We start from the raw sequence: 24,291 nt of genomic DNA, 5'->3' as shown, positions 1-24,291 counted from the left end.
GTTGTGGTTATCTCCCCCTGCGGATTTTCACCAGGTGCACGCTGCGATCTAAAGATCTTTTGTGCATCAGGAGCCGTCGTACCCGTGTTTGGAGTGGCTTATCTGTTCTCTGGAGCAGTGCCGTTTCTGGTTTGTTTTGTATGTGAACGCCGTTTTCCCTGGGGTTGACGTGTACGTATATCAAACAGCGTGACGTTAGAGGAGCGTGTCCAGACCTTGTGTATAGGAAAGACAGGTGTTTCAGCGTCCTGAAACGCGCGGCGTTTTGGAACTTGAGCAGTGTGTGAGCTTGAAAAGCACCTGTGGTATTGTCTGGTGTCCAATCCGTGCCTCCTTTGCTCCTGAACGGTCGCCTCTGCTGGAAATAGGAGATGATCTGGGTAGAATTTTACGTTGCTGACGTACACCTGCCTGGCGTGAGAAGCCAGCAAGGCGACTTAGTAAGCGTGGTGTGTTTTGAAGTCTGTGGGCCGTGTGCCCTTATTCGGTCCTTTGTTTCCCCACGCCCAGTCTTCTTTGGTTTTCCCGATCGGGGATGTAAATGTGAGTCCTCGAGACCTCGGAAGATGCGACGTGAAATAGTAGCTGCTGAGTGTTCCCCGGCGGCAGTCCTTCGTCCTGGGCGTTCCCGCCGCGGAGCGTCTGTGAGGAGACGGTGCCGTCACCTTCGTTTGCCCCCAAACCCGACAGAGCGGCTGGCCTCGGGGACTGGCCCTGGCCGGGCCCGCGGGGGCCGGGGGCGGGGGCGGGGCCTGCCGCCGCGGTGGAGACCTTGGTCCCTCTCCCCTCCCGCCCCCGCTCCATCGCCGCCTCTTCGGGTGCCGGCCCTCCCGCACCCCTCCTGCCGCGGGTGTCCGTGCGCCAGCCGGGTCGGTCACCTCCCTCCCTTGCGTCTCTCCGTCCGCGTCCCTGGTTCCTCCTTTCCTGCCACTGCTGCCCAGCGGCCTCACGTGGGCTCTGGCTTCTGCGCAGGACGTGCCCTGGACCCCGAGGCTGGGCGCTGCCTTTCCTGGCGGAGCTCTGCTCCCCACACCCTCCTCGTTTGAATCTTCGTTTGTCGGGTGCTGGTTCCTGGGACACGGCTCTGCTGACGTGCTTGCTTTTAAGTACGTAACACGTGTTACGTGCGGTTTTCTGCTGTAGCCACAGAAAGGTGCAATCAAAGTTTCTGTGCTTCTTCAGGGTTTGATAGCAGGAAAGCTGTTCACTTGTGGAGATGCCTTTTCTTCCGCATGCTCATGTGAGATGTTGGTTTCTTTTCCGGGGGAGGCTCCGGGGGACGTTGAGAGGGAGGTCCTCCTCTTCCCCGGTGTCTGTGCAGGTCCCTGTGTCAGACGAGCTGGCACGTGTGCAGGGGTGCCAGCGGCACGGCTCTGGTCCCCGGGAACCCTGCTGGCATGAGTGCTCTGTGAAGCCAGGGGTCCCGTGCTTTCCACAGGTCCTGGGGGTTGAGCTCCTGGGCGTTAGGTATCGTGTAATCCTCTTCAGGGTGGAACGAGACCAGTGCCTTTTTAGAGTTCCTTGTTTAGCTGCGCTTATACAGGGAGAAGAGCTCTGTGTCACACGTGCTGTTGTCTTTGAATCCGCCAACTCTTTCATTCGGGATGGTGGGGAAACACCTTGACGTCAGGGTCACATCCAAGGGATTGTTTACATAAAGCTCCGTGAGTAAAGAGCATATGTTAGAATTGTAGTTGTTAGGCACATCAGCATGGAGGTTGGCGGACGTCATATTTGGTATAGCACGCTCATTTTGCCGTGAACAAAACCGGTTCGTGACTGAGCCAGGAGTCAGTTTCAGCGTTCCCGAGTTCCGTGTTTGTACGCGGTGCAGAAACGTGTGGGACACAGCACAACGTGGAGCAAATAGAACAGGTAGTGTGTGACCCCTCTCCCACTCCCGGTGCAGTTCTGTTCTCAGGGAGAGCTGCAGAAGCGCCGGTATTTTTTAACCCCACTGAGAGAGAAGAACGCTCCCCAGGAGGTGAGGCCAGCGTGGGCTCGTGTTACACGAGCGACTTAGGTCTGCACTTGGGGTCAGTGGAGAGCGCAGGAGAGTGCTCTACGTGCAGGCACACCCTTGGAAATGAAGCGGAGACAGGCGTGAATGGGGGTGGGTGTGTGTCTTTCTGCTGTCGTGTGATGGTCAGGACAACGCAGAGCAGCCCTGGTGGGGGAGGACGTGGTTCCCGGTGACCTACGGCTGTCCTCACGGGTCACCCCCCCCCCCCCGGGGCTCGCACTGGGCAGGTGCCCCCAAGCACGAGGGCTGCCGCAGCTCTCTGAGGCATTCCTCCTCCTCCTTCACTTCTCCTTTCTAGTCTCGGGAGTTTTTGCGTTTGCTAAGGATCGCTTTTGCTAGCTCAGATCTGATCTCGAGCCCCTCTGGTGAATTTTTCATTTTTTTTATCGTACCTTTCAGTTTGTGATTTCCGTTGGGTTGTTTTTATAGTTCAGGACAGACTGCATTTCCGTCATTGTTCTCATGCTTTTAAAAATTCTTTAAGCACAGTTTTCTTTAGTTCTTTGGACATGTTGTGAAACTGGACTTTTATTATTTTAGAGCAGTTTCACGTTGACGGGGACTTGAGAGGGAGCTGGACCCCATGTACCCCCCCCCCCCAACACACACACGCAGCCTCCCTCCCCACGTGGGACCTTGTTTACCGGGGATGGCCCCGCACGGACACGTCACAGCCGTCCAGAGGCCACCGTTTAGCTCTGTGTTCGCTCTCTGTACCTGCTGTGGGTTTGGACAAACACACAGCGCCAGGTATCCGTCATTATGATGTCACATACGTCACTGCCGTAAACATCCTCTGTGCGTCGCCTGTTTCCTGCCCACCCTCACCCCTACCCCTCGCAACCACTGATCTCTTTACTGCCTTACAGTTGGCATCGTCCACTGCTGACTTTCCTCTGATACTTACTTTGGGTGCCCGGTTGAGCCCCTAGAGGTAAATTCCCCGGTACTGGGGTGGGGGGGTCCCCGTGACCGTGCCCCCAGGGTTTATGCCTCTCAGGCTGATCCACACTGAGTCTCCAGCGCGTCGTCAGTGACAGCCCAGGTCTCCCCACCCCGGCGTCTCTGCTCCAGGCAGTGTGGCTCCATCTGGGAGGCAGCGGCCTCGTGTCCCTCCCCTATGGACCCGAGAAGCGTTGTTGGTTTTCAGTCTGTTCGGCTTTTCACTTGTTGTTGGGGTGGCGTGACTCCCACACGCCTCATGTGCAGAACCAGAAGCTGTTTCTCAGAAGTAACACGGCAGCTGTCATAGAGTTCTGAAAACACTCAGGCCCTGCAATGTAGTGATTCTGCTTCTTGACATCCACCCCAGAAAAATTACCTGCTGTATTCAGAGATGTCTGTGTAAGGCTGTTTCCGTGGGGTGCTTCATTTTAGCAGTCCGTTGCCAGCAGCCTAAATACCTAGCAGTACAGGGAGGGTTAGGACGCCAAGGGCACACCCATTTATCCTCCTTACACACGCACCTGGCGCGTTTTCATCGGAGGTGCAACAAGCAGAAGGTAAAGCTCTGTCGGTGACGTGATTTAGCCATGTGGACGTGTCTTTGAAGGCGGGCGCGCTGCGGGCTGGAAGGCGTGGCCGAGTTTTGCCCCTGATAATGCAGGAGTGGAGGTTTGGGACGGCTGCTTGGCGCCGGAGCCCAGGCTGCCTGGGGAGCGTCAGCAGGTGTGAGAGACCTCGTCTGGGGGCCTCGGGGCCTCAGAGGGGGAGGGTCACAGAGGAAGGAAAACCCATAACTCTGCTTCAAATAAAGAGTTGATTAGCTTTTGTGACAAAGCCAGCCAGTACTGTTGACTTTATTTTCGAACGGGAAGGGTGTTTGAGGTCAGCCCGATTTCAGTCTCAGGTCAGTGAATGGTCAGGAGTGCCCTTCTGTAGGTGATGGGGGTGGGGGGGCGGGTGTAAAAGGGCGTTGGTAATGCTGGCCTTGGCCTTGCAGTGTTGTTAAGAGGATGAGCAGTTGGCCTTAAGGTGCCTGGTGAAGTGTTGGTCTTTTAGCGGTTTTCATGGTTGTTAGAGAGAGTGTTTAGAGGCATTTGGGGCATTCGGTCTGGTTGAGGCCACCATTCCATCCTGTTTGCAAACAGGGATCCCATTTGAGGATGAATTACCTGGGAGAGCTGTCGTCAAGGGTGACGGGATCACATAATTAAAGGGAACCTGTTTGTGAGCTGCCCGAGCTTGCTGGATTTGACAGTGAAATAAGTGAGCTGCACCCACGGCCTGGTAACTGGCACCTTTCCCAGTGGAGGTCAGAGAAAGCCCTTCTCTTGTACACGCTGGATGAGCCCCCCCAGAGGGAGTGAACAGGCTTTCAGCGCGTCTCTTAGGGGATGAGGAGTTTCCTCAGAACGAGGTTCCTTAAATGTGTCCGTCTGGGAAGGTACGGGTCCTGCGGCCTTCCGTGTGCGGCGATGCGCGGTGGCTTTGCTTTCCAGGGCTGCGCTGGCGCTCCTTCCGTACGGAACAGCAGCGGGGCCACTGTGTTTCCACTCCCCCGAGCACAGGCAGCAGGCCTGGAGCTTTGTCTTCGAAAGGCTGCAAATAGGCTGTAATAGGTAGCAATCACTGGTATTAATAGATGTTCAGAACAGACACACATCTTGCGTGAAAGGTCGTCGCCCGCTTGCACGGACCCTCCAGGTGCTCCGGAGCCCGTCCATCCGCGTGGCTTCTGGAGTTGTCTGCAGCCCCTGCCTGCCCGGCTGGGGGAGAACCTGGGCCTGGTGGCCGAGGTTTACCTAGAGCCACGCTGCCTCCAGTCGCGGCTTCGGCTCCTTTCCTCCTGCACGTCCCCTTTGCCCCTCCCACCGTAGCCCCGGCTGCTGTTCCGTCCTGACATGTGATGTCTCCGCCCGGGACAGGGCACCTCCGCTCCCCGTGCTCTCTGGGCCGCTGCCCCTCCCTTCCCGAATCCCACCCACATTCACACGGACCGTGAGGGCCGCTCCCACTGTTTTTGTGTCACTTCCTTGGTTTATGTGGATGAAGAGATAGATGCAGGTTTCCCGGTGGTAGCAGGAGCTGGCAGAGTAGCAGCTGAGACTTGGCCTATGAATGAAGGAAGGGTTGAGCGGTTTAATCGTGGGAAAGGCCATCTCGTGAACTAGTTACTTCCTGACGGATGGAGTCACGTGAAGGAGCTCCAGGTAGGATTCCAGGTGTGGGTTGGAAGGCGGTACCTGGTGGTTTGTTAGATTCTTTCCTGCCTGGAGTCAGGGAGAGGACACTCTAATCACAAACCAGTAAAAGCCTTTTTTGTGAAGAAAGCAGACAGACCCACAGACGTTTGCCGTCCCAGGTGGGACACCGCAAAGCTGGGATTCGTGCCCGGGCCTGCTGGCCCCCAAGGCCGGCCCCTGGGTGACGCAGACCGGAGTGGGCCTGTCCTTCTGCTGGAAACCGGCATGGTAAACCTTCAGCATTTGGAAGAAATACATCCCAAGACCTTGTGAATCCCCAAGTGTAGAAATACTGTAATAACTCATTTCAAAAGGCACAACAGACATGCCCTCCCGCCCAGACTGTTTTTGAGAGTTAATGTTATGAAGTATTAAGAACACGTAGACGTCAGCAAGTTGCATGAGATCAGTAGTTGCCAGTGGAGGGTGGAGAGTGGGCTCACTGCCCTGTCCTCGTGGCCTCTGGCTCTGGGGAGCGGCAAGGGCTGCAGGAACAGCTTCCTCCAGCAGTGCCACCCTGCCCTTCCTTCCTCTCCTTTCCCTCCAGGCGGGTGGTTTGTTAGCGGCACAAGTCCTTCTAGTAATTTAGTTTTTGAAACTTTAACTACTAGGTACAATTTAAATAGACCGGGCTGAAAGGAAACGTGCTGCGATGGTTATTTTTCCTTGTGGTTCAAGTGGCTAGTTCGGTGGGCGGGAGAGGGGTTAGAATAGCTGTGCCATTCTTGAGTTTTTCCTACTGTTCCTGAACCAGGCTTAGGGTTTTGAAATTTGATTTTAGTTTGTGATGATAATCTTTTATTGTATCTGGATCAAATCTTTTAAAAATTACTTAACGTTACTATTTTTTCTCTTATGTAGAAATATGTTATTTTTAGAGGACGATCAATGACACATAAAATAGAACATACAACACCTACCAAAATTTGCAGCGGAGGTGGTGGCTCATTTGTAAAATGCGCGGTGCTAGAGCGGCTTTGCTGGCAGTACGGACGTGCGTTTCTGTGGCCTGTGGGGCCATGAGTCGGCCCTTTGTTTGGCTCTGCCGTGACGGCCGACAGTGGAGGGATTGTCTGTGGCTTGCCGCCGTCGTCCCCCTGTGTGGACCATTGTGTGACCGTCGTCCCCCTGTGTGGACCATTGTGTAACCGGGCTGGCTTCTCCACGCCTCCTGCCCCGGGGAGCGCTCGCCTGCTCGTGGTGTGGAGGAAAGGCTGCGCTCCCCGCACCAGCCCTCGTGTGACGGGGCCGTGGTGGCTGGGCCGTGAGGTCTCATGGGGTCCTGCAGCAGCCAGAGTGTGCAGAAGTCCCGGAAGGGGAGACAGGTGACGGCTGGAGCCCACGGACGTGCCTTCCAGTGCGGGGAGGGACGTGTGCCCTCCTGGCCGAGCGGACGGTCGCCAGCGTGACTCAGCAACTCTCGGTCGTGTGTCTGTGGCAAAGCTAAGTGTGACTTGGGTGGTTTGGGTGGGATTACTGTGGAGCTTGTCTCCAGCGCTGATCTGAAGATAATATTTACAGCTAGTAGTTGAGATGAATGAACTTAACTGTCGTAGTAGACACGGTCTTTCGGAGGAGGCGTCTTTGGCATTGGTTCTGGTACATTCTTCCAGAGGCTCCTGTACCTCTTGCGCTCTGAACGCTGTGCCTGAGGGAGCGTCGCTTTACCCCTGTGCTCGCCCCCATGCCCACGTCGCCCAGGAGCCGCCCCTCTGTTTACGGAGCAGCGTCCAGGTTTCCAGGCATGTTCTCAGCAGCGTTGCCGATAGCTCCTGATACGTGTGAGGAGGACGTGAGATCACAGTTTAACCTTCACTGTCACATGGAGAAAGGGCTTTTTGTCTTACTGTGACATCTGTGACGGCTTAAATTTCATTTTTAGTTCAGGGCCTCACTGCCCTTGGCCTGCTTCGCGTCATCTTGCGGGATCAGGTGTGGACGGAAGCGTGTTCTCTGGTGATGCAGTGGCAGGGACACCCTGTGCTCTGTCCCCCTGTCCTCTGTCACAGAGTATTTCTTCAGGGGGCGGCGCGGTAGCTGTGAGACCGGCACCCACATTTCCGCACAAAGTGGGGCGGCCCGGGCGCAGCCCCTCCCCCCCGCCCCCCAGGCGGCGTGAACGGATCCATCGAGGGGCGAGGCGGGGCTGGAGCTGCGCGTCCCGGGCGGAGAGCCTGGCTCCCTTCACCACGCGGTGCGGTGTGAGGGTCCCTTCCCCAGGTCCGCTCCGGCTCCTGACTGACTCTCCGTCCTCAGGAGTGCGGGAGACCGCAGGACTAATGCTGAAATCTAAGTTTAGCTTAGTGATTACTTTCTTCTTGAATGTTTCTAAACATACATTTTGATCCTCAAAAATCAGGAGAAAACTGCACGTGTTTGGTATCTTTGTTCTGCATGATTTCCTTTGCAGGGTTAATTTAGGAGGGCGTGTCAGTTTCGGAAGACAGCACGTTTTTAGTGCACGCAGTAGATCCTCAGGAGACACACGTACTACGGTTTTCTGCTTGAAGAAGGTCCAGGCTCTCTAAGCAGTGGGGGTGGGGGGTGGGGGTGGAAGGGGCGGCTGAGGAAGGGGTGCCTCCCATGGGAGCCTCGGCCCGTGGCGGCGGTGGCCGCGCAGCGTCAGCCGGAGGCTCGCGCTGTGGCTCTGGATAAGGCACTTACCCTCCCTGTGCCTCACTTTTCCTTGGTAAAAGGAAGGCTTTGTAAGAGGGAGGACTGGAGGTGCTGTCGGTGGGCACCTTGCTGCGTGTCGGCAGTGCGGCAAGCGCCCCCGGTGAGCCGGGGCCACCTTCGCATCGGCTCCGCCTGCAGACGCCCCGCCCCGCCCTGCCCCGCCCCCAGGTGCGCGTGCTCGTGGCCGTGGCCGCTGGAAAGGGGCTCGTGTGTTAGTTCAGCTGTTTTGCGCTTATGTTTCTCTCTCAGTGTTTAGGAGTTGTTAGCTGATTTTGGCTATGTTTGCTGTAGGGTATCAGGAAACATTTTAATCTTAAGGTTGACTTATAATTATTCTCCTATCTTTAAATACAGTGGTGTCTATTTAAAGGTGGTTTCCCCCTGGTAGACCTTTAATTTTTAATGTGTATAGGATGATCTGAGACTGTCATCTTTTCTAATGAAGGTCTGTAGTTCCCAGAAATTGGCTTAGCTGTACTAGATGCCATCTAAAGGATAAACTTCATGTTTTTTTAGGTGATATACTTCCTGTATGTCAGAATGCATAGATTTTTGACATGTGTGCGCGTCTGTGTAGCAACTACTCAGATCACAACGTGGAGCTTGTCCGCTGCTCCAGAAGTTTGTCTCACGCCCCTTTCCCCGTTGTCACCCCCCCCCCCGCGCTTTGGTTGCTGCCGCTGTAGATTGGTTTCGCCTGTGTTTGGACGTGCTGTGGATGGAGTTTGCAGAGTGTCCCTGCTGTGCATGGGTTCTCTCGCGCAGCACAGGGTTGTAGAGGCTCATCCACGCGCCCGTGCTGCTGCGCATGTCAGAGGTTCCTCCTCTTTATGTAGAGAGATTTGGCATTGCTTACCTGATGGTGGAGTTCTTCTGCCTTGTTCTAGATATACCTGTGTCCAGGGTGCTTGGCAGGAAGGTGAAGTCAGCTGTATAGCCTTGCTAACAATTCATGCCATGGACCTAGTGGTTAGTAATCACAGGGAGGGCGTGATGCTATTAAATTAGTGTTACGTAGAAGCAACAGTGTGAGTGAACAGGGGTGGTGAGCTTTCCAAAGCTTATACATCTTGGTGTCAAATAATACGTATTCATCATGTATTGCAGGTGCTACAGAATATTTTGGAGACAGAAAATGAATATTCTAAAGAACTTCAGACTGTGCTTTCAACCTATCTACGGCCACTGCAGACCAGTGAGAAGTAAGTTAGATGATACCTGTGTCAAGTGTGAAGTAGTCGTCACCTTGGCTGTTCCCTCACGGTGGCAGAGAACGGCGGCTGAGCTGCTGCAGCAGGGCTCCGCCGCAGTTTGCTGCAGACACGAGCAGTTTGTTTATCAGACCTTTAACAGGGCCTTGGGCGGGAGGGGAGGAGTGTAAGTGAAACTGTCCGCTTATCTCTCCTGTTGTTTTTCTCGGCTCCAGGTTAAGTTCAGCAAACACTTCATATTTAATGGGAAATCTAGAAGAAATATGTTCTTTCCAGCAAATGCTCGTACAGTCTTTAGAAGAATGCACCAAGTAAGTAAGATGCTAAAAAGTGCAAAATTCAGGTTGATATAACTGGTATTTAAAGGATCAGGTTGAACATCATTTTAGAATTCACATTTCTAAAGATGGAGACCTGGTTATTCTGAGTCTTTGGTGTGTATCACCTTTGATAGTAAGAGCTGTGCTTTAGGCTGTGTCCACGGGAGGGACCCATGGACTCCCCAGAAGGAGGAGAAAGGCGCCCACGAGTGGTGATTCCATGGCATGGGGGCCGGGATAGGGGAAGCAGGGCTGGAGAACCCCTGCAGAGGAAGAGAATGCGGCTTGTGGCCGGGCCTGGGGCGCCCATGGCCTCATGCCCTACGTGCCACCATGAGTGCGGGGAGGGGGGGGCACGCGGTGTGCTGTGCTGACAGGCGTGATTCTGTCCCTTGTACGTGTGGCTTGTTTTTCTTTTGTGGATTTTAGGTCCATTTGCTGGGTGCTGAATAAATAAGCACAGGATGAATGAGAAAGGCACTGAGCAAAGGGACTGCAAAGCACATCTCCGGCACTAGAACCTTGAGAGTCTGGGGATTTAGAAAGTGAGGCAGGCCAGTGGGCCTCAGGTGATGCCCTTTCTGGGGCTCTGGCACCTTGAGAGTGTTGTGCACGTGTAGGGTTTGGGGTTCAGCAGGAAGGACTTGCCAGGGGCTGCCGGCGGCCCTGAGACTCCTGTGAGTGGGCACTTGCGTGGACACCTCTCTCGATGCTGCCTGTTGATAACAGACAGACCTGCACTGTGTGCTGATGTTCACCGGCAAGTAGCCGTGCCCTCGTGTTCATGCTGGTCTCCCCTAGGAAATCGGTGGCTGCTGGACTGTGAACCCTTTCTTTGTCCAGTTTGCGATACCAGCAGGAATAAATGTGTTACGGGGGAAGATTGTGTAGCCGTTCTCATTTCTCAGGTTCTTCTTGGGATTCATTCCTCTTCACTCTAGGGAGGGAGAAAGGCCCTCGGATATCCCCTCGTACCTTGTGTTGTTGCTCTTATCACGAAGACTACTGGCTGGACTGTTCGTATCACCCGCCTGCTATCAGACCATTGATAAATCTCACCTGTTATCGGGCCATCAGTAACCCCCCTCCTGTCGTCGGATCAGTGGGGTAGAACCACCATTGCTGGCCCCGCCCCTGTTGTCAGAGCTTGGCGTTGGGCCACCAGGAGGCCGTACACCCCGTTGGGGGCCCTGCCCATCATCGTGCTCTAAAAACCACCTCTAGAAGCACAAGAGAGAACCGCAATGAAAGTTGTCTGTTTTAATTCTTAAGTCATATTCCATGTTGACGGTCTGTGTGAGTTTGCATGTACCATTATTTCAGGGATGTAGAGGGTGTCACGTGTGAGGCGTGTTGGCACAGGACCTGGGCTGCATGTCAGGAGCAGGCACGTGGCCTTTCTGAGTTCCGTCTGCTGCTGCATCTTGGTGGGCTTCTGGCTCGTGAGGGCTTTATGAACTGGCGGTTGTGAGTGTAGTGAGTTGTTGCAGAACTGGGCTGAGAGGTAAAAAACTCTAGGGCCAAGGCTCGATGGGTCAAAGAAAGGAAGAAAGAAGGAAGGAAGGAAAAGAGAGAGAAAGAAAACCTTGTGTGGTGAAGTCATCGTATATGATCCACGGACACGTAAGAAATGTAAGGGATGAAAACTCCTTGACCTGTGTTCTCTGCGTGCGTCAGGCTGTGCCGTCAGACCCGTGGGACGTGGTGTCCTGACAGCGTGTGGCCCGGCGCCGAGCAGTGTGTATGCAGCTGCGGTAACGTCGCCATCTAGGGAGTGCGTCTCCACCTTCCCGCGCCCCGCCTCCCGCGTTCTGTTCCGTTGGCCCAGCTCTGACATCCCATCACTGCCGTGGCCTTCAGTCCCCTCCGCTGGGCAGGCGGGGTTGCTGCTGGCACGCTCGTTGTAGAGGCCAGCCTCTTCCTGTTCCGCTGTCTGAGTGTGACCACCACCCGCTCAAAGGTCCGTGTGTAATAATCCCAAAATAGGTGCGTCTTAGGTGTCTGGACCCTGGTAGCACACAGGTGGTCTCCGTGTGCCTTTGGGGGAGGCACCCTTGGCTGCGTGTGATGCCTGGTCCTCGGTGACCTGGAAAGGATGCTGGTCCTTGTCCCTCTCCTGGATGTGAGTGCTGTGCCCCCCTGGGGCTGTGGCAGTTTGTGTCTCGGGAAACTGAGGCATCCTCTCTGTCTCACACTCCGCTTACTTTTGAGTTTGTTTCATGTTCCGCCGAGAGAATGCAGCTACTTTTAAGGTAGAGGCTGTGAGTAAATGGTTGCAGTTAGTTTTTTGAGCCCGTGACTGTCTGTCCTGCAGACACACGGCACTGTGACTGCTCCCTAAGGCTCTTAAAAACCCACTTGGGGTTCACACTTGGAGAAGAGTCTGCCGGCCGTGCCGACGCTAGCTGTCTTTGACTTCAGATCCGAGTAAGTGAATGGAGCAGTGAGACTCGCAGTGGGGAGCGCCTGCCCGGGCAGGGCTGGGCCACTGCGTCCTGCCGGCGCTGCTGACCACCGGCCCGTCCTGCCCAGGACCGCTGTGCCTTTCCTGCTCTGGACGGCCTTTTTCTCCCATTGAGGACGGCGAGGAGGACTGCTGTTGCTGGCGTGCTTTTCTCTCTGCCTGGCACAGCCTCTCGCCGGCCTTCGCCCAAGGGAAAGAGGCTGCTGTGTTTTCCGTGTGCCTGTCTTGAAGGCATTTCAGTAGGAAACCTTACCGACCAAGTAACCACGTTATATTGCTCCTCATCTTGTACACGGTTTAAGGCGTCATGACGTTATTCTTCTCACTGCCCAGGGAAGCTGGACTTGTGTGCAGGTCCTGGCATCTGGACGCTGGAGGAAGGGACGGGCTTAGCCGGCCTCTCCGTGGAGGGGCAGCTCTGGCAGGTCCCCCTCCCGCTGGCTGGTGGCTGGAGCGCACACAGTCTGGGACCCGCGGGTGTTGTTTCTGCTGGGTTGGTCCACAGGCCTTCCTCCTGCACGTTTCCTGTGTTCACCACTGTCTCTAATACGCGGATGGTCTCGCTGTGTCTCTCGTATCCAGGATGCCTGAAGCTCAGCAGAGAGTCGGAGGCTGCTTTCTAAACCTGATGCCGCAGATGAAGACCTTGTACCTTGCATATTGTGCCAACCACCCGTCAGCTGTGAGCGTCCTCACGGAGCACAGGTGCGTCTCCTGGGCTTGCTTCCTGAGGCCCCCTCTGGAGCAGCTCGTTTCTGTCAGATGTTACTGGAAATGCAGTGTGAACATTCACGTGTTTATTCCACGATGATAATTTTAATTACCTTCGAAATCGGTGCCTGAGAAGTACTGGTTAGAGGTCTTTGAAATCCCGCTTAGTACTTTTATAATAGAAAAGGACGTGTTTTGAAGTGTCCCTTTCAGCTCGGGCCCTTTGGACAGTGGGTCGAGGAGCTGGTAAGTGCTCTGGAGTGTGGCTGCAGGCTGTCTGGGCTGCCAGAATCGCGATTCTCTTGACGCATAGAATCCGGAGCACGTGAGACAGAGTTAGAGTTGCAGTAGGAGTGAGTGTCCATCTACTCCAGTGAGGGCTGGATTTTGTAGGAAAACATTAAGTTGGAGAGCGTTAGCTTTAGCTTTTCAATCTGAAGCAGCAGCGAAACAAGAGAAACAATGTACAGGTTGATTTCCTGCTCGTTCGGTGGGACAAGGCCGAGTGTGTTTCCTGGGGCCTGGAGGAAGCCTGGGCGTCCTGGGCCATGGGGAGGACCATGGGGCTCGGCCTGCAGATGGAGTGGGCGCCGAGGCTCTGTTTCTGCTCCCAGAAGGGCACATGTTTGTATAAAAAGTGTTTCAGAAAGAAATTCATGATTTCTTCTGAAAAGAGAACTTCAATCATTTTTTAAAACTGTAAATGAAGAAATTGTGTTAGTTGCATCAAGGTAAATGCCACTGTGCTTGTGATTTAAATACTTAACCTCAGCTTACTCCCAAGTATTTGAGTTTAAAGCTTGGAAACTGCCGGGAAGCAGGCATTGCTGAGCTGTGTGTGAGTCGAGTTGAGGTGTCAGTGTGGCATCCCTGTGACTGTGGGCGGGTTGTGTGGGCACGGGGCGGGGGGGCCTCTGGGTCAGTCAGACCTGGTTTGAGCCCTGACTGCCTCCCTGAAGCCAGTGGGCCGGAGAGGTCACCCCTCTTCTCTAGAAGAGCCTGGTCATGGGGTGTCGTGGGCAGAACCGAGTGGACACGGTGATGCCCAGTAGCTGTGAGTTACTATTTATTGGATCTTTGTGTCGCCTGCCCAGGCTCTGGGTGTTCACTGGTCCACAGTGTGCTTACATACTGGGCCTCCGTTTGTATTAGAGAGTCTCCAGTCCTGAAACGAAGCAGGCAGTCTCTGACACGGTGATGGAGAGAAGGGAGGTTAGGATACACGGTGACCTCAGAAATGCAAAGCCCCTTGGGTCTTCCTCTTCCTCCGTTTCTGGGAGGGAGGGCTGTGTTAGCCTGTACCTTCCTAGTAAAACCGTGACGCATGGATGCAGTTATGTGCTCCGGCATCTGCTGCTGGGAATGACAGTTCAATGGAAATTACACACTTTTGAAATGCAGGGATTACATTTGTGTCTCTGATAATTCCTCAAGAATTATTGACACAGCCATGAGGGAGATAAACAGCAAATAGAACGTTAGGGTAAAATTGCAAGGCTTTAAAAATTTTGCTTTCTCTTTCCCCCTTCTTGGTCAGAGGTTGATCTCCTGAGGATGGGTTTGAAGTATGAAAAGAGGATGGAAGGGAGGCCCTGTCCTGAAGGTGACATTTTTTTTTTAAGCTCTTTATTGGAATATAATTGCTTTACACTCTTGTACCAGTTTTTGAGGTACACCAAAGTCAATCAGCTGTATTTATACATATATCCCCATATCCCCTTCCTTCCCGCAACTCCCTCCCCGCCCCCCGTCCTGGCCCTCTAAGGCATCACCCATCATCGAGTTGATCTCCTTTTGTTATACAGCAGCTTCCCACTAGCTATCTATTTTACAGTTGGTAGTGTAAATATGTCTATGCTACTCTCTCACTTTATCCCAGCTTCCCCTTCGCCCCCATCCCCAGCCACATGTGCTCAAGTCCATTCTCTACTTCTGTATCTCCACTCTTGCCTGTCACTGGGTTCATCAGTACCATTTCTTCAGATTCCATGTATATGTGTAAGCATACAGTATTTGTTTTTCTCTTTCTGGCTTACTTCGCTCTGTATGACAGTCTCTAGGTCTATCCACCTCATTACATATAGCTCCATTTCATTCCTTTTTATGGCTGAGTAATATTCCATTGTATATGTGTGCCACATCTTCTTTATCCATTCATCTGTTGATGGGCATTTAGTTTGTTTCCATGTCCTGGCTATTGTAAATAGTGCTGCAGTGAACATGATGGTACATGTTTCTTTTTGGATTATGGTTTTCTCTGGGTATATGCCCAGGAGTGGGATTACTGGGTCATATGGTAGTTCTATTTTTAGTTTTTTAAGGAACCTCCAAATTGTTTTCCACAGTGGCTGTACCAACTTACATTCCCACCAACAGTGCAGGAGAGTTCCCTTTTTTCAACACCCTCTCCAGGATTTATTGTTTCTAAATGTTTGGATGATGGCCATTCTGACTGGTGTGAGGTGATAACCTCATTGTGGCTTTGACTTGCATTTCTCTAATGGTTAGTGATGTTGAGCATCTTTTCATGTGTTTGTTGGCCATCTGCATGTCTTCTTTGGAGAAATGTCTCTTTAGGTCTTCTGCCCATTTGTGGATTGGGTTATTTGCTTTTTTGGTATTAAGCTGTATGAGCTGCTTGTATATTTTGGAGATTAATCCTTTGTCCGTTGCTTCGTTGGCAAGTATTTTCTCCTATTCTGAGGGCTGTCTTCTTGTCTTGTTTATGGATTCTTTCACTGTGCAAAAGCTTTTAAGTTTCATGAGGTCCCATTTGTTTATTCTTGATTTTATTTCCATGATTCTAGGAGGTGGGTCCAAAAGGATCTTGTATGTCATAGAGTGTTCAGCCTATGTTTTCCTCCAGGAGTTTTATAGTGTCTGGCCTTACATGTAGGTCTTTAATCCCTTTTGAGTTTATTTTTTGTGTATGGTGTTAGGAAGTGTTCTAATTTCATTCTTTTACATGTTGCTGTCCAATTTTCCCAGCACCACTTACTGAAGAGGCTGTCTTTTTTTCCATTGTATTTTCTTACCTCCTTTGTCACAGATAAGCTGCCCATATGTGCTTGGGTTTATCTCTGAGTTCTCTATTCTGTTCCATTGATCTTCCTTTCTGTTTTTGTGCCAGTACCATACTGTCTTGATCACTGTGGCCTTATAGTAAAGTTTGAAGTCAGGAAGCCTAATTCCACCAACTCCATCTTCCCTTCTCAAGATTGCTTTGGCTATTTGGGGTCTTTTGCATTTCCATACAAATCATAAGATTTCTTGTTCTAGTTCTGTGAAAAATGCCATTGGTAATTTGATAGGGATTGCGTTGAATCTGTAAATTGCTTTGGGTAGTACAGTCATTTTCACAATGTTGATTCTTGCAACCCAAGAACATGGTATGTCTCTCCATCTGTTTGTGTTGTCTTTGATTTCTTTCATCAGTGTCTTATAGTTTTCTGCATACAGGTCTTTTGCCTCCTTAGGCAGATTTATTCCTAGGTATTTTATTCTTTTTGTTGTAATGGTAAATGGAAGAGTTTCCTTAACTTATCTTTGTTCTTTCATTGTTAGTGTGTAGGAATGCAAGAGATTTCTGTGCATTAATTTTGTATCCTGCTACTTTACTAAATTCATCAATTAGTGCTAGCAGTTTTCTGGTAGAGTCTTTAGGGTTTTCTATGTATAATATGTCATCTGCAAAGAGTGACAATTTTACTTCTTCTTTTCCAATTTGGATTCCTTTTATTCACTTTCTTCTCTGATTGCTGTGGCTAACACTTCCAAAACTATGTTGAATAATAATGGTGAGAGTGGACACCCCGTCTTGTTCCTGTTCTTAGAAGGAATTCTTTCAGTTTTTCCCCATTGAGAACGATGTTGGCTTGTCATATGTGGCTTTTATTATGTTGAGGTAATTTCCTTCTGTGCCCATTTTCTGGAGAGTTTTTATCATAAATGGGTGTTGAATTTTGTCAAAAGCTTTTTCTGCATCTATTGAGATTATCATATGGTTTTTATCTTTCAATTTGTTAATATGGTGTATCACATTGATTTGCGTATACTGAAGAATCTTTGCATTCCAGGGATAAACCCCACTTGATCATGGTGTATGATCTTTTTAATGTGCTGTTGGATTCTGTTAGCTATTGTTTTGTTGAGGATTTTTGCATCTATATTTATCAGTGATATTGGCCTTTTAATTTTCTTTTTTTGTGACATCTTTGCCTGGTTTTGGTATCAGGGTGATGGTGGCCTTGTAGAATGAGTTTGGGAGTGTTCCTTCTTCTGCTATATTCTGGAAGAGTTTGAGAAGAATAGGTGTTCGCTCTTCTCGAAATGTTTGATAGAATTCGCCTGTGAAGCCATCTGGCCCTGGGCTTTTGTTTGTTGGGAGATTTTTAATCACAGTCTCAATTTCCGTACTTGCGATTGGTCTGTTCATAGTTTTTATTTCTTCCTGGTTCAGTTTTGGAAGACTGTACTTTTCTAAGAATTTATCCAATTTCTTCCAGGTTATCCAATTGATTGGCATATAGTTGCTTGTAGTAGTCTCTCACAATCTTTTGTATTTCTGCGGTGTCAGTTGTTACTTCTCCTTTTTCATTTCTAATTCTATTGATTTGTGTCTTCTCCCTTTTTTTCCTGATGAGTCTGGCTAATGGTTTATCAATTTCGCTTATCTTCTCAAAGAACCAGCTTTTAGTTTCATTGATCTTTGTTATTGTTTCCTTCATTTCTTTTTCATTTATTTCTGATTTGATCTTTACGATTTCTTTCCTTCTGCTCTCTTTGGGGTTTTTTTGTTCTTCTTTCTCTCATTGTTCTAGGTGTAAGTTTAGGTTGTTTATTTGATATTTTTCTTGTTTCTTAAGGTAGGACTGTATTGCTATAAACTTCCCTCTTAGGACTGCTTTTGCTGCGTCCCATAAGCTTTGGGTTGCTGTGTTTTCATTGTCATTTGTTTCTAGGTGTTTTTTGATTTCCTCTTTGATTTCTTTAGTGATTTCTTGGTTGTTTAATAGTGTATTGTTTAGCTTCCATGTGGTTGTATTTTTTACAGTTTTTTTCCTGTAATTGATATCTATCTAGTCTCATGGCGTTGTGGTCAGAGAAAGTGCTTGATATGATTTCAGTTTTTTTGAATTTAGCAAGGCTTTATTTGTGACCCAAGATGTGATCTATCCTGGAGAATGTTCCATGTGCACTTGGGAAGAAAGTGTATTCTGTAGTTTGGGGATGGAATATCCTATAAATATCAATTAAGTCGAGATGGTCTAATGTGTCATTTAAAGCTTGTGTGTCCTTATTTATTTTCTGTTTGGATGATCTGTCCATTGATGTAAGTGGGGTGTTAAAGTCTCCTACTATTATTGTGTTAGCTTCGATTTCCCCTTTTATGACTGTTAGCATTTGCCTTATGTATTGAGCTGCTCCTATGTTGGGTGCATAGATATTTACAATTGTTATATGTTCTTCTTGGATTCTTGATCATTATGTAGTGTCCTTCCTTGTCTCTTGTAATAGTCTTTACTTTTAAGTCTAATGTGTCTGATATGAGTATTGCTACTCCAGCTTTCTTTTGACTTCCATTTGCATGGAGTATCTTTTTCCATCCCTTTACTTTCAGTCTATATGTGTCCCTTGGTCTGAAGTGGGTTTCTTGTAGACAGCATATATAAGGGTCTAGTTTTTGTATCCATTCAGCCAGTCTGTGTCTTTTGGTTGGAGCATTTAATCCATTTACATTCAAGGTGATTATTGAGATGTATGTTCCTGTTACCATTTTCTTAATTGTTTTGGGTTTGTTTTTGTCGGCCTTTTCCTCTCTTGTGTTTCCTGCTTAGGAAAGTTCCTTTAGCAATTGTTGTAAGGCTGGTTTGGTGGTGCTGAATTCTCTTCACTTTTGCTTGTCTGTCAAGCTTTTGATTTCTCTGTCGAATCTGAATGAGATTCTTGCTGGGTAGAGTATTCTTGGCTGTAGGTCTTTCTCTCTCAGGACTTTCAGTATATCCTGCCACTCCCTCTGGCCTGCAGAGTTTCTGCAGAAAGATCAGCTGTTATCCTTATGGGTTTTCCCTTATATGTTATTTGTGGCTTTTCTCTTGCTGCTTTTAATATTTTTTCTTTGAGTTTAACTTTCGTTAGTTTGATTAATATGTGCCTTGGTGTATTTCTCCTTGCGTTTATTCTGTATGGGACTCTGTGCTTCTTGGACTTGATTATTTCCTTTCCCATGTTGGGGAAGTTTTCCACTATAACCTCTTCAAATATTTTCTCAGACCCTTTCTTTGCTTCTTCTGGGATGCCTGTGATTCAAATGTTGGTGTGCTTAATGTTGTCACCAAGGTCTCTGAGACTGTCTTCCATTCTTTTTTATTCTTTTTTTTTTTTTTTTGTGCTCTGTGGCACTTATTTCCCCCATTCTATCTTCCAACTCATTCATTCTTCTGCCTCAGTTATTCTGTTTATACCATCTAAAGTATTTTTAATTTCGGTTATTTTGTTATCTATTACTGTTTGTTTGCCCTTTAGTTCTTCTGATTCCTCACTAACCGTTTCTTGTATTTTCTCTATTTTGTTATCAAGATTTTGGATCATCTTTACTATCATAACTCTGAATTCTTTTTCAGGCATTTTTCCTATTTCCTCTTCATTTATTTGGTCTTGTGTATTTTTGCCTTGTTCCTTCATCTGTGACATATATTTTTGTCCTCTCATTTTCCCCCCACTTTGGATGAGTGGGATTGTGTTCCTGCTGGGTCTTGGTGTTAAGTTGAGAACCTCTGGGGGACCTCACAGTAAAGGATATTCCCTGGGAACTGGGTTTCCCTGTTAGTCCAGTGTTTTGGACTCAGAGCTCCCACCTCAGGAGTGCAGGCCTGACCCTGGGCTTGTGTATCAAGATCCCACACGCCGGTTGCTGTGGTGTTCCTGCGGTCTGCTTGGGCCTCAGGTCCCCCACTGGCCTCTGGTGTCTGTTCTATTTATGGAGAGACGCGATCTCTGCGTCTTCCCATGCTGCCATCTTGACTCCGCCCCTTACCATAAAGTCTGAAGGTGACATTTAAAGCAGGCTGTGGAAGTTCCCTAAGATGTTGAGACATTCAAGGGAAGTTCTCGCGAGCATGTGCTGTTTTCCTCTCTTCTGTCCTATTACTTTAATGACTGCTTGTGTTGTAGATGAAACCCCAGTGCAGCTTTTCTGCAGAATAGCAGGGAGAGAATAGGACGTGGTTCTGAGCAGGGCCCCTCTGCCCTCCTCCACAGGGCGTGTCCTCGGGTGGCGGGGACTGAGGTCAGGCTCTGGAACTGTGGGGCTGGAGACGCTAGGAGAGTGTGGCGGCCAGCAGGATGCACTGCCTGTGTGCCCTTCTGAGGTCTCTGGGCAGCGACAGCGCCCGCTCTGCCCACGGGTCAGACCCTGCTTCCGAAGCGTAAGTTGGGGGTGTTGAGAGGAGGTGTGCGGGGGCTGGTGGCCTCTGTCAGCCTTCACGTTCTGTTCCAGGGTCCTCACTTGTAGCCTCTTTCCTGTTCCCTACATCTGTTGAAGTCTTAAAGCGGCCACACTTAGGGGTAGATTAATCTGCCTTTTTTTTAAAATACACTTTTTTTAAGGGTGATTTAAATGTAGTGTTTTGCAGTTTTAAAGTCTTATTTGTCGTCTTATGATTGTTCGTTTGAGTTCTGCGTATGAATCTTGAACATGTATGTACAGAACCACCAGTTCTGTTGAATTATCACTGACGTGTACCTTCTGCATTTTCATCTGATAGTAGCATCACAGGCTTGTGGCTGCCAGTTTTGCATGAATTACGGGTTTCGCTTTCCCAGCACTTTGACTGTTGCTTTTCTCCGGGCTGCTTGATTCCTTTCTGGGTTCCTCTGGCGGCCGGCTTGCAGCCCACAGTGTCATTTCAGTAAGTACAGAGGAGGCATGCTATAAGGATGGCTGGCATCCGTAGAAGTGAAGATGAAAGAGCCTTTGTTTTGTCAGAAAAACTGTAACCAGCTGTTTTGTCTTGTTTTATATTATGGTACTTTAAACATTTTTTTAAAAACTAAAAAATTTTAGTTTTTAAAAGGAAACAAATACAGTGATCTGTAAAGATGTATAAAAAGTTCTATTTCGTTTCTTCTGTACGTTGTAAGACTGTCATGTGGATATTAAAAGAAGTTACGCTTGCAAAAATTCCACATGGCTTTTTAGTTGTAGGAAATTTGGGGGCTGGCTGGGTGGGGGATGAGGATAGTTCCTCAGCGGTATGAATTTTCGTCTGCCATACTGGAGTTATGAAATTTCCCGTGTAATACTGAAATACCATAAATGGCCTGGAGAGACTTTTTCATGTTTTTTCTTGTGGTGAAAAAATCCGCAATTGGATTATATTTAAAGGAGTTGAAATGTACCAGTCGTACCATTAAGCTTCATTTTGGTTGGGACTGTGCTTGATCATTTGTTCAACACTTAGAGACATACTGGTAAAATATAAATTTCTCCTCTGTAAAGCCATCACTTGCCTCTGCTCCAATGTTGGAGACAGATGGACTCATTTGAACAGGCCGGCGTTTTCTGAGGGTGGATGTGTGAGGGCGGGGCAGGCGCGGTGGGTGTGAGACCCAGAGTGCCGGGTGTGGATGGAGGCGCCCCGCCTGGCTCAGCCACGCTGTTGGCAGTGGCCCTCCCCCCGGGGTCCCGTCTGTGGCCGTGCACGGTGGCCCCTGCTGCAGGCCCGGGGTGGCGCGGGCGAGAGTCGTGCCTGGAAGCGTCTGCTCTGATGCCCGGCACAGAGCGTGTCCAGTGCTGTCTCTCCTTCTCTGTCCCCCTCCCTGACGCGCGCTTCTGTCCGCCCAAGCGCGGGGAGGCGGGCCGGGAGGCAGCCCGGAGGGTCAGGCTCGGAAGAGCTGCGCGAGGAGGGGAAGGCGGGGTGGTGGCGAAGCATGTAACCGGGCACACCGGTGCCAGCGCCGGCTCACCCCCAGCAGGGTCCCGGGGCGTCACCGGCCTGGCTTCGGAAGCCCAGCCCTGTGGTTTGCCGGGAAAGCCATTCTTCGAAAGCACAGTGTTCCATGCACAGAGGTGTTGGGTTACGTGTTGCCCGTAAAAGCGCGTGTGCACACAGAGCTCTGGAAATAGTTGGGCAGCTTCTGTGGTACAATACTTTAAATGGCACCACGGTGGCAGGCCGTCTCACAGGCGCAGGAAGGAAGTCATCACGAAGGCTTCCTTCTGATACAAATGAGAAAATGTTTATTGTGTGCGTTGTGTTGTTGTAACGAGAACTTTGTGAAACATTCCCCCTTTTGTAATTTGTTTTGATTTTGATAATAGATCTTAAATGTGTGTATACATTTATTTGAAAGGTTGATTTTTGAAAGAAAAAAAAAAGAAACAGATGTCTGTGTGTAGGTGGGTAGGTGGCCAGTGCTGTTAACCACACAGTCACGGTTCTGACGCAGCCCAGGACGGCGCTCTGACCTCAGGTGCAGGGCACCTGCACGACTGGGCCACCCACGTTGTCATCAGCCCCAGTGCAGACAGGAGCCGTCTTCTAGAGAGGTCTTACTGCTTAAGAACCGGGAGGCCCGTTTCCTAGTGACAGATGAGCTTGTCTGCAGCCTGGTACGTGACAGCTTTCATTTCTGAGTTGGTTTAGTTGAGACGCATACCTTCCCCGTTAGATGCATCAGCAGAATCGACGTGCGGCGTTGAGGGTAAGGTGCGGGCAGTGCCAGCACCAGCTCTGCTCTTGTGCCCCCACAGGAAGTCACTCTGGGTTGTACCAGAGAAGACTCTCGTATTCACCGCTTTTGAGCTAGTAGTTTCAGACGGCTCAGCCTGAATACTGTGCATGTTGTCACCAGGAGCCCTTCGTGGGGCTGCCGCTCCGGGAAGCTGGGGTGGGGCCGCGCGCAGCTGGAGGCAGGGTGAGGGCGAGGCGGGTCCAGGGGGCCCGTGCTGAGCGGGGACGGGCTCAGTGACGCTTCAGGACCCGGAGGGTGTCCTGCCCTCCCGGTGGGGGGGTGCCACCTCGTCTCCCAGCCTGCAGCCCAGGTGCCCTCCGTCCCCAGTGTCTGGAGTGACACCCCTTGGCAGCAGTGAGGGGCACAGACTGGATTCCTCCCTCGGACCCTAAACGTCACCTGTCCCGCGGTGCAGGGACGGAAGCGCAGAGGTTCAGTCACAGACGTGGGCCGTGAGCCCCGGGTGGGCGGGTGACAGAGCTTGACCCACAGCTGCGCCCCTGGCCGCCCCCGGGGTCTTCCTGAAGCACGGGTCTTTCGGCTGGCCTGGAGCCCCCAGGGTGGCGCCGGGCGCCATGAGGGGGGTTGGGAGTATGCCGCCGCTGGAACGTCAGGGGGCACGTGGTGATGGTGAGGGTGAAAGAGGAGTAAGATACTAAAGACGTGTTTTAAGCGTCTTTAGTTTGTGAGTATATACTCGGTTTCCTCCTCTACAAATGCAGATAACGTCTTCACGCATCGGGAGGGTTAATTGACATGAAACCGTGACAGTGCTTTTGAAAGTTGAAAGCCTGAGTGCGTGTGAGCCGCCTCATCCTGCAGCCGCTGCTGCTCGCTGCTCGGGCCGGAAGCGCCTGGAGGCTGCAGTTGTCTCGCGCCTCCTTACGCGTTGGACCCTTGAAGTCCCAGGTGACTGGGCTCTGCTCCCGCTCTCAGAAGGCCGCTCACCTTTGGCCTCTTCCACGTGAAACTGACTCGCTGAGGTGGACTTTCCTGTTATGCACACGTGGTTTTGCTCAGACTGAGCCGTGTGGGCTTCTCCCCTCAGGTGTTTAGAAATAACCAGCACGTGTTGGGCTATGAAAGCCATAGCCTTCGGACCGTCAAGGACACCGTGTGGTACCTGACGGTCCTGGTGGGGCTGGGGTGAGCGCGCGGCCCTTGTGAGCTCTGACGGTGGCCTCTCCTCCCCTCCGCGCGTGGTGGCTCGTGTCAGTGAGGAGCTGGGCGAGTTCATGGAGCTGAAGGGCGCCAGCAGCCCAGGCATCCTCGCGCTGACCACCGGCCTCAGCAAGCCCTTCATGCGCCTGGACAAGTACCCCGCGCTGCTCAAGGAGCTGGAGCGACACATGGAGGTACCGCCTGCCCCGCCCGTGCCCGCCAGCCACGCCAGCCACGCCAGCGAGAGGAGTCATAGGCCAGAAGCAGTAGAGGGGGTTTACCGACGGCCCCTAGCTCGGGATTTTCAGAGTGATTTCTTAAATGTGACGTTGTTCTCCCTTACCCCAGCTCTGTAGCCAGGCGTCTGCTCCGTCAGCGCCTCTCTCACCCACCGCTGCTGACAGGAAGACTTCCGGTAGCTAGGGGATGGTGGTAGCGCTGAGGTGTCACATCAGGAACGCGTACCCACAGCGTTAAGTACATAAGTTATAGAGCAATAATGGTAAAAGAGTCAACTCATCATATGCGTCTGTCTTATTTTCAGATAGCAGGCTGCCACAGGCCTGGCAGAGGTTTGGGTTCAGGTTACTGGCTTGGGTAGGGCGTATCAAAACCATTTCCCAAAGGGCAGGCCACTCAGTCTGCTTCCCAGCTGCTCCCCTCTGCCCCCTGGTGCCCGAGCCGCAGAGGCGGGTGTGGGGTGGGCGAGGCCGGCCTCCCTCTCCTGGGAAGAGTCCACGTTACTGTCCAGCGGCTCCGAGATCCCCTTAAAGACTAAGAAATGGCCCTTTAATGCTGAGAAGAC

At 50.9% G+C, this 24,291-nt stretch overlaps 1 protein-coding gene across 12 annotated transcripts in view; it reads left to right on the top strand.

Annotated features, from left to right (window-relative positions):
• Nucleotides 1-24,291, top strand: part of ARHGEF7 (Rho guanine nucleotide exchange factor 7) — a 120,117-nt gene that overhangs the window by 70,188 nt on the left and 25,638 nt on the right. For all 12 annotated transcript variants that reach the window (XM_057706976.1, XM_057706966.1, XM_057706967.1 and 9 more), the window contains 4 exons: nucleotides 8,992-9,086; nucleotides 9,311-9,406; nucleotides 12,462-12,584; nucleotides 23,542-23,680. In XM_057706976.1, coding sequence (XP_057562959.1) covers nucleotides 8,992-9,086; nucleotides 9,311-9,406; nucleotides 12,462-12,584; nucleotides 23,542-23,680 — 453 coding nt within the window. The remainder of the gene's footprint in view (nucleotides 1-8,991; nucleotides 9,087-9,310; nucleotides 9,407-12,461; nucleotides 12,585-23,541; nucleotides 23,681-24,291) is intronic.

The sequence above is a fragment of the Hippopotamus amphibius genome, chromosome 14 (genome assembly GCF_030028045.1).
Source record: "Hippopotamus amphibius kiboko isolate mHipAmp2 chromosome 14, mHipAmp2.hap2, whole genome shotgun sequence".
Lineage (NCBI taxonomy): Eukaryota > Metazoa > Chordata > Mammalia > Artiodactyla > Hippopotamidae > Hippopotamus > Hippopotamus amphibius.
This window is presented reverse-complemented; position numbering and strand designations above follow the sequence as displayed.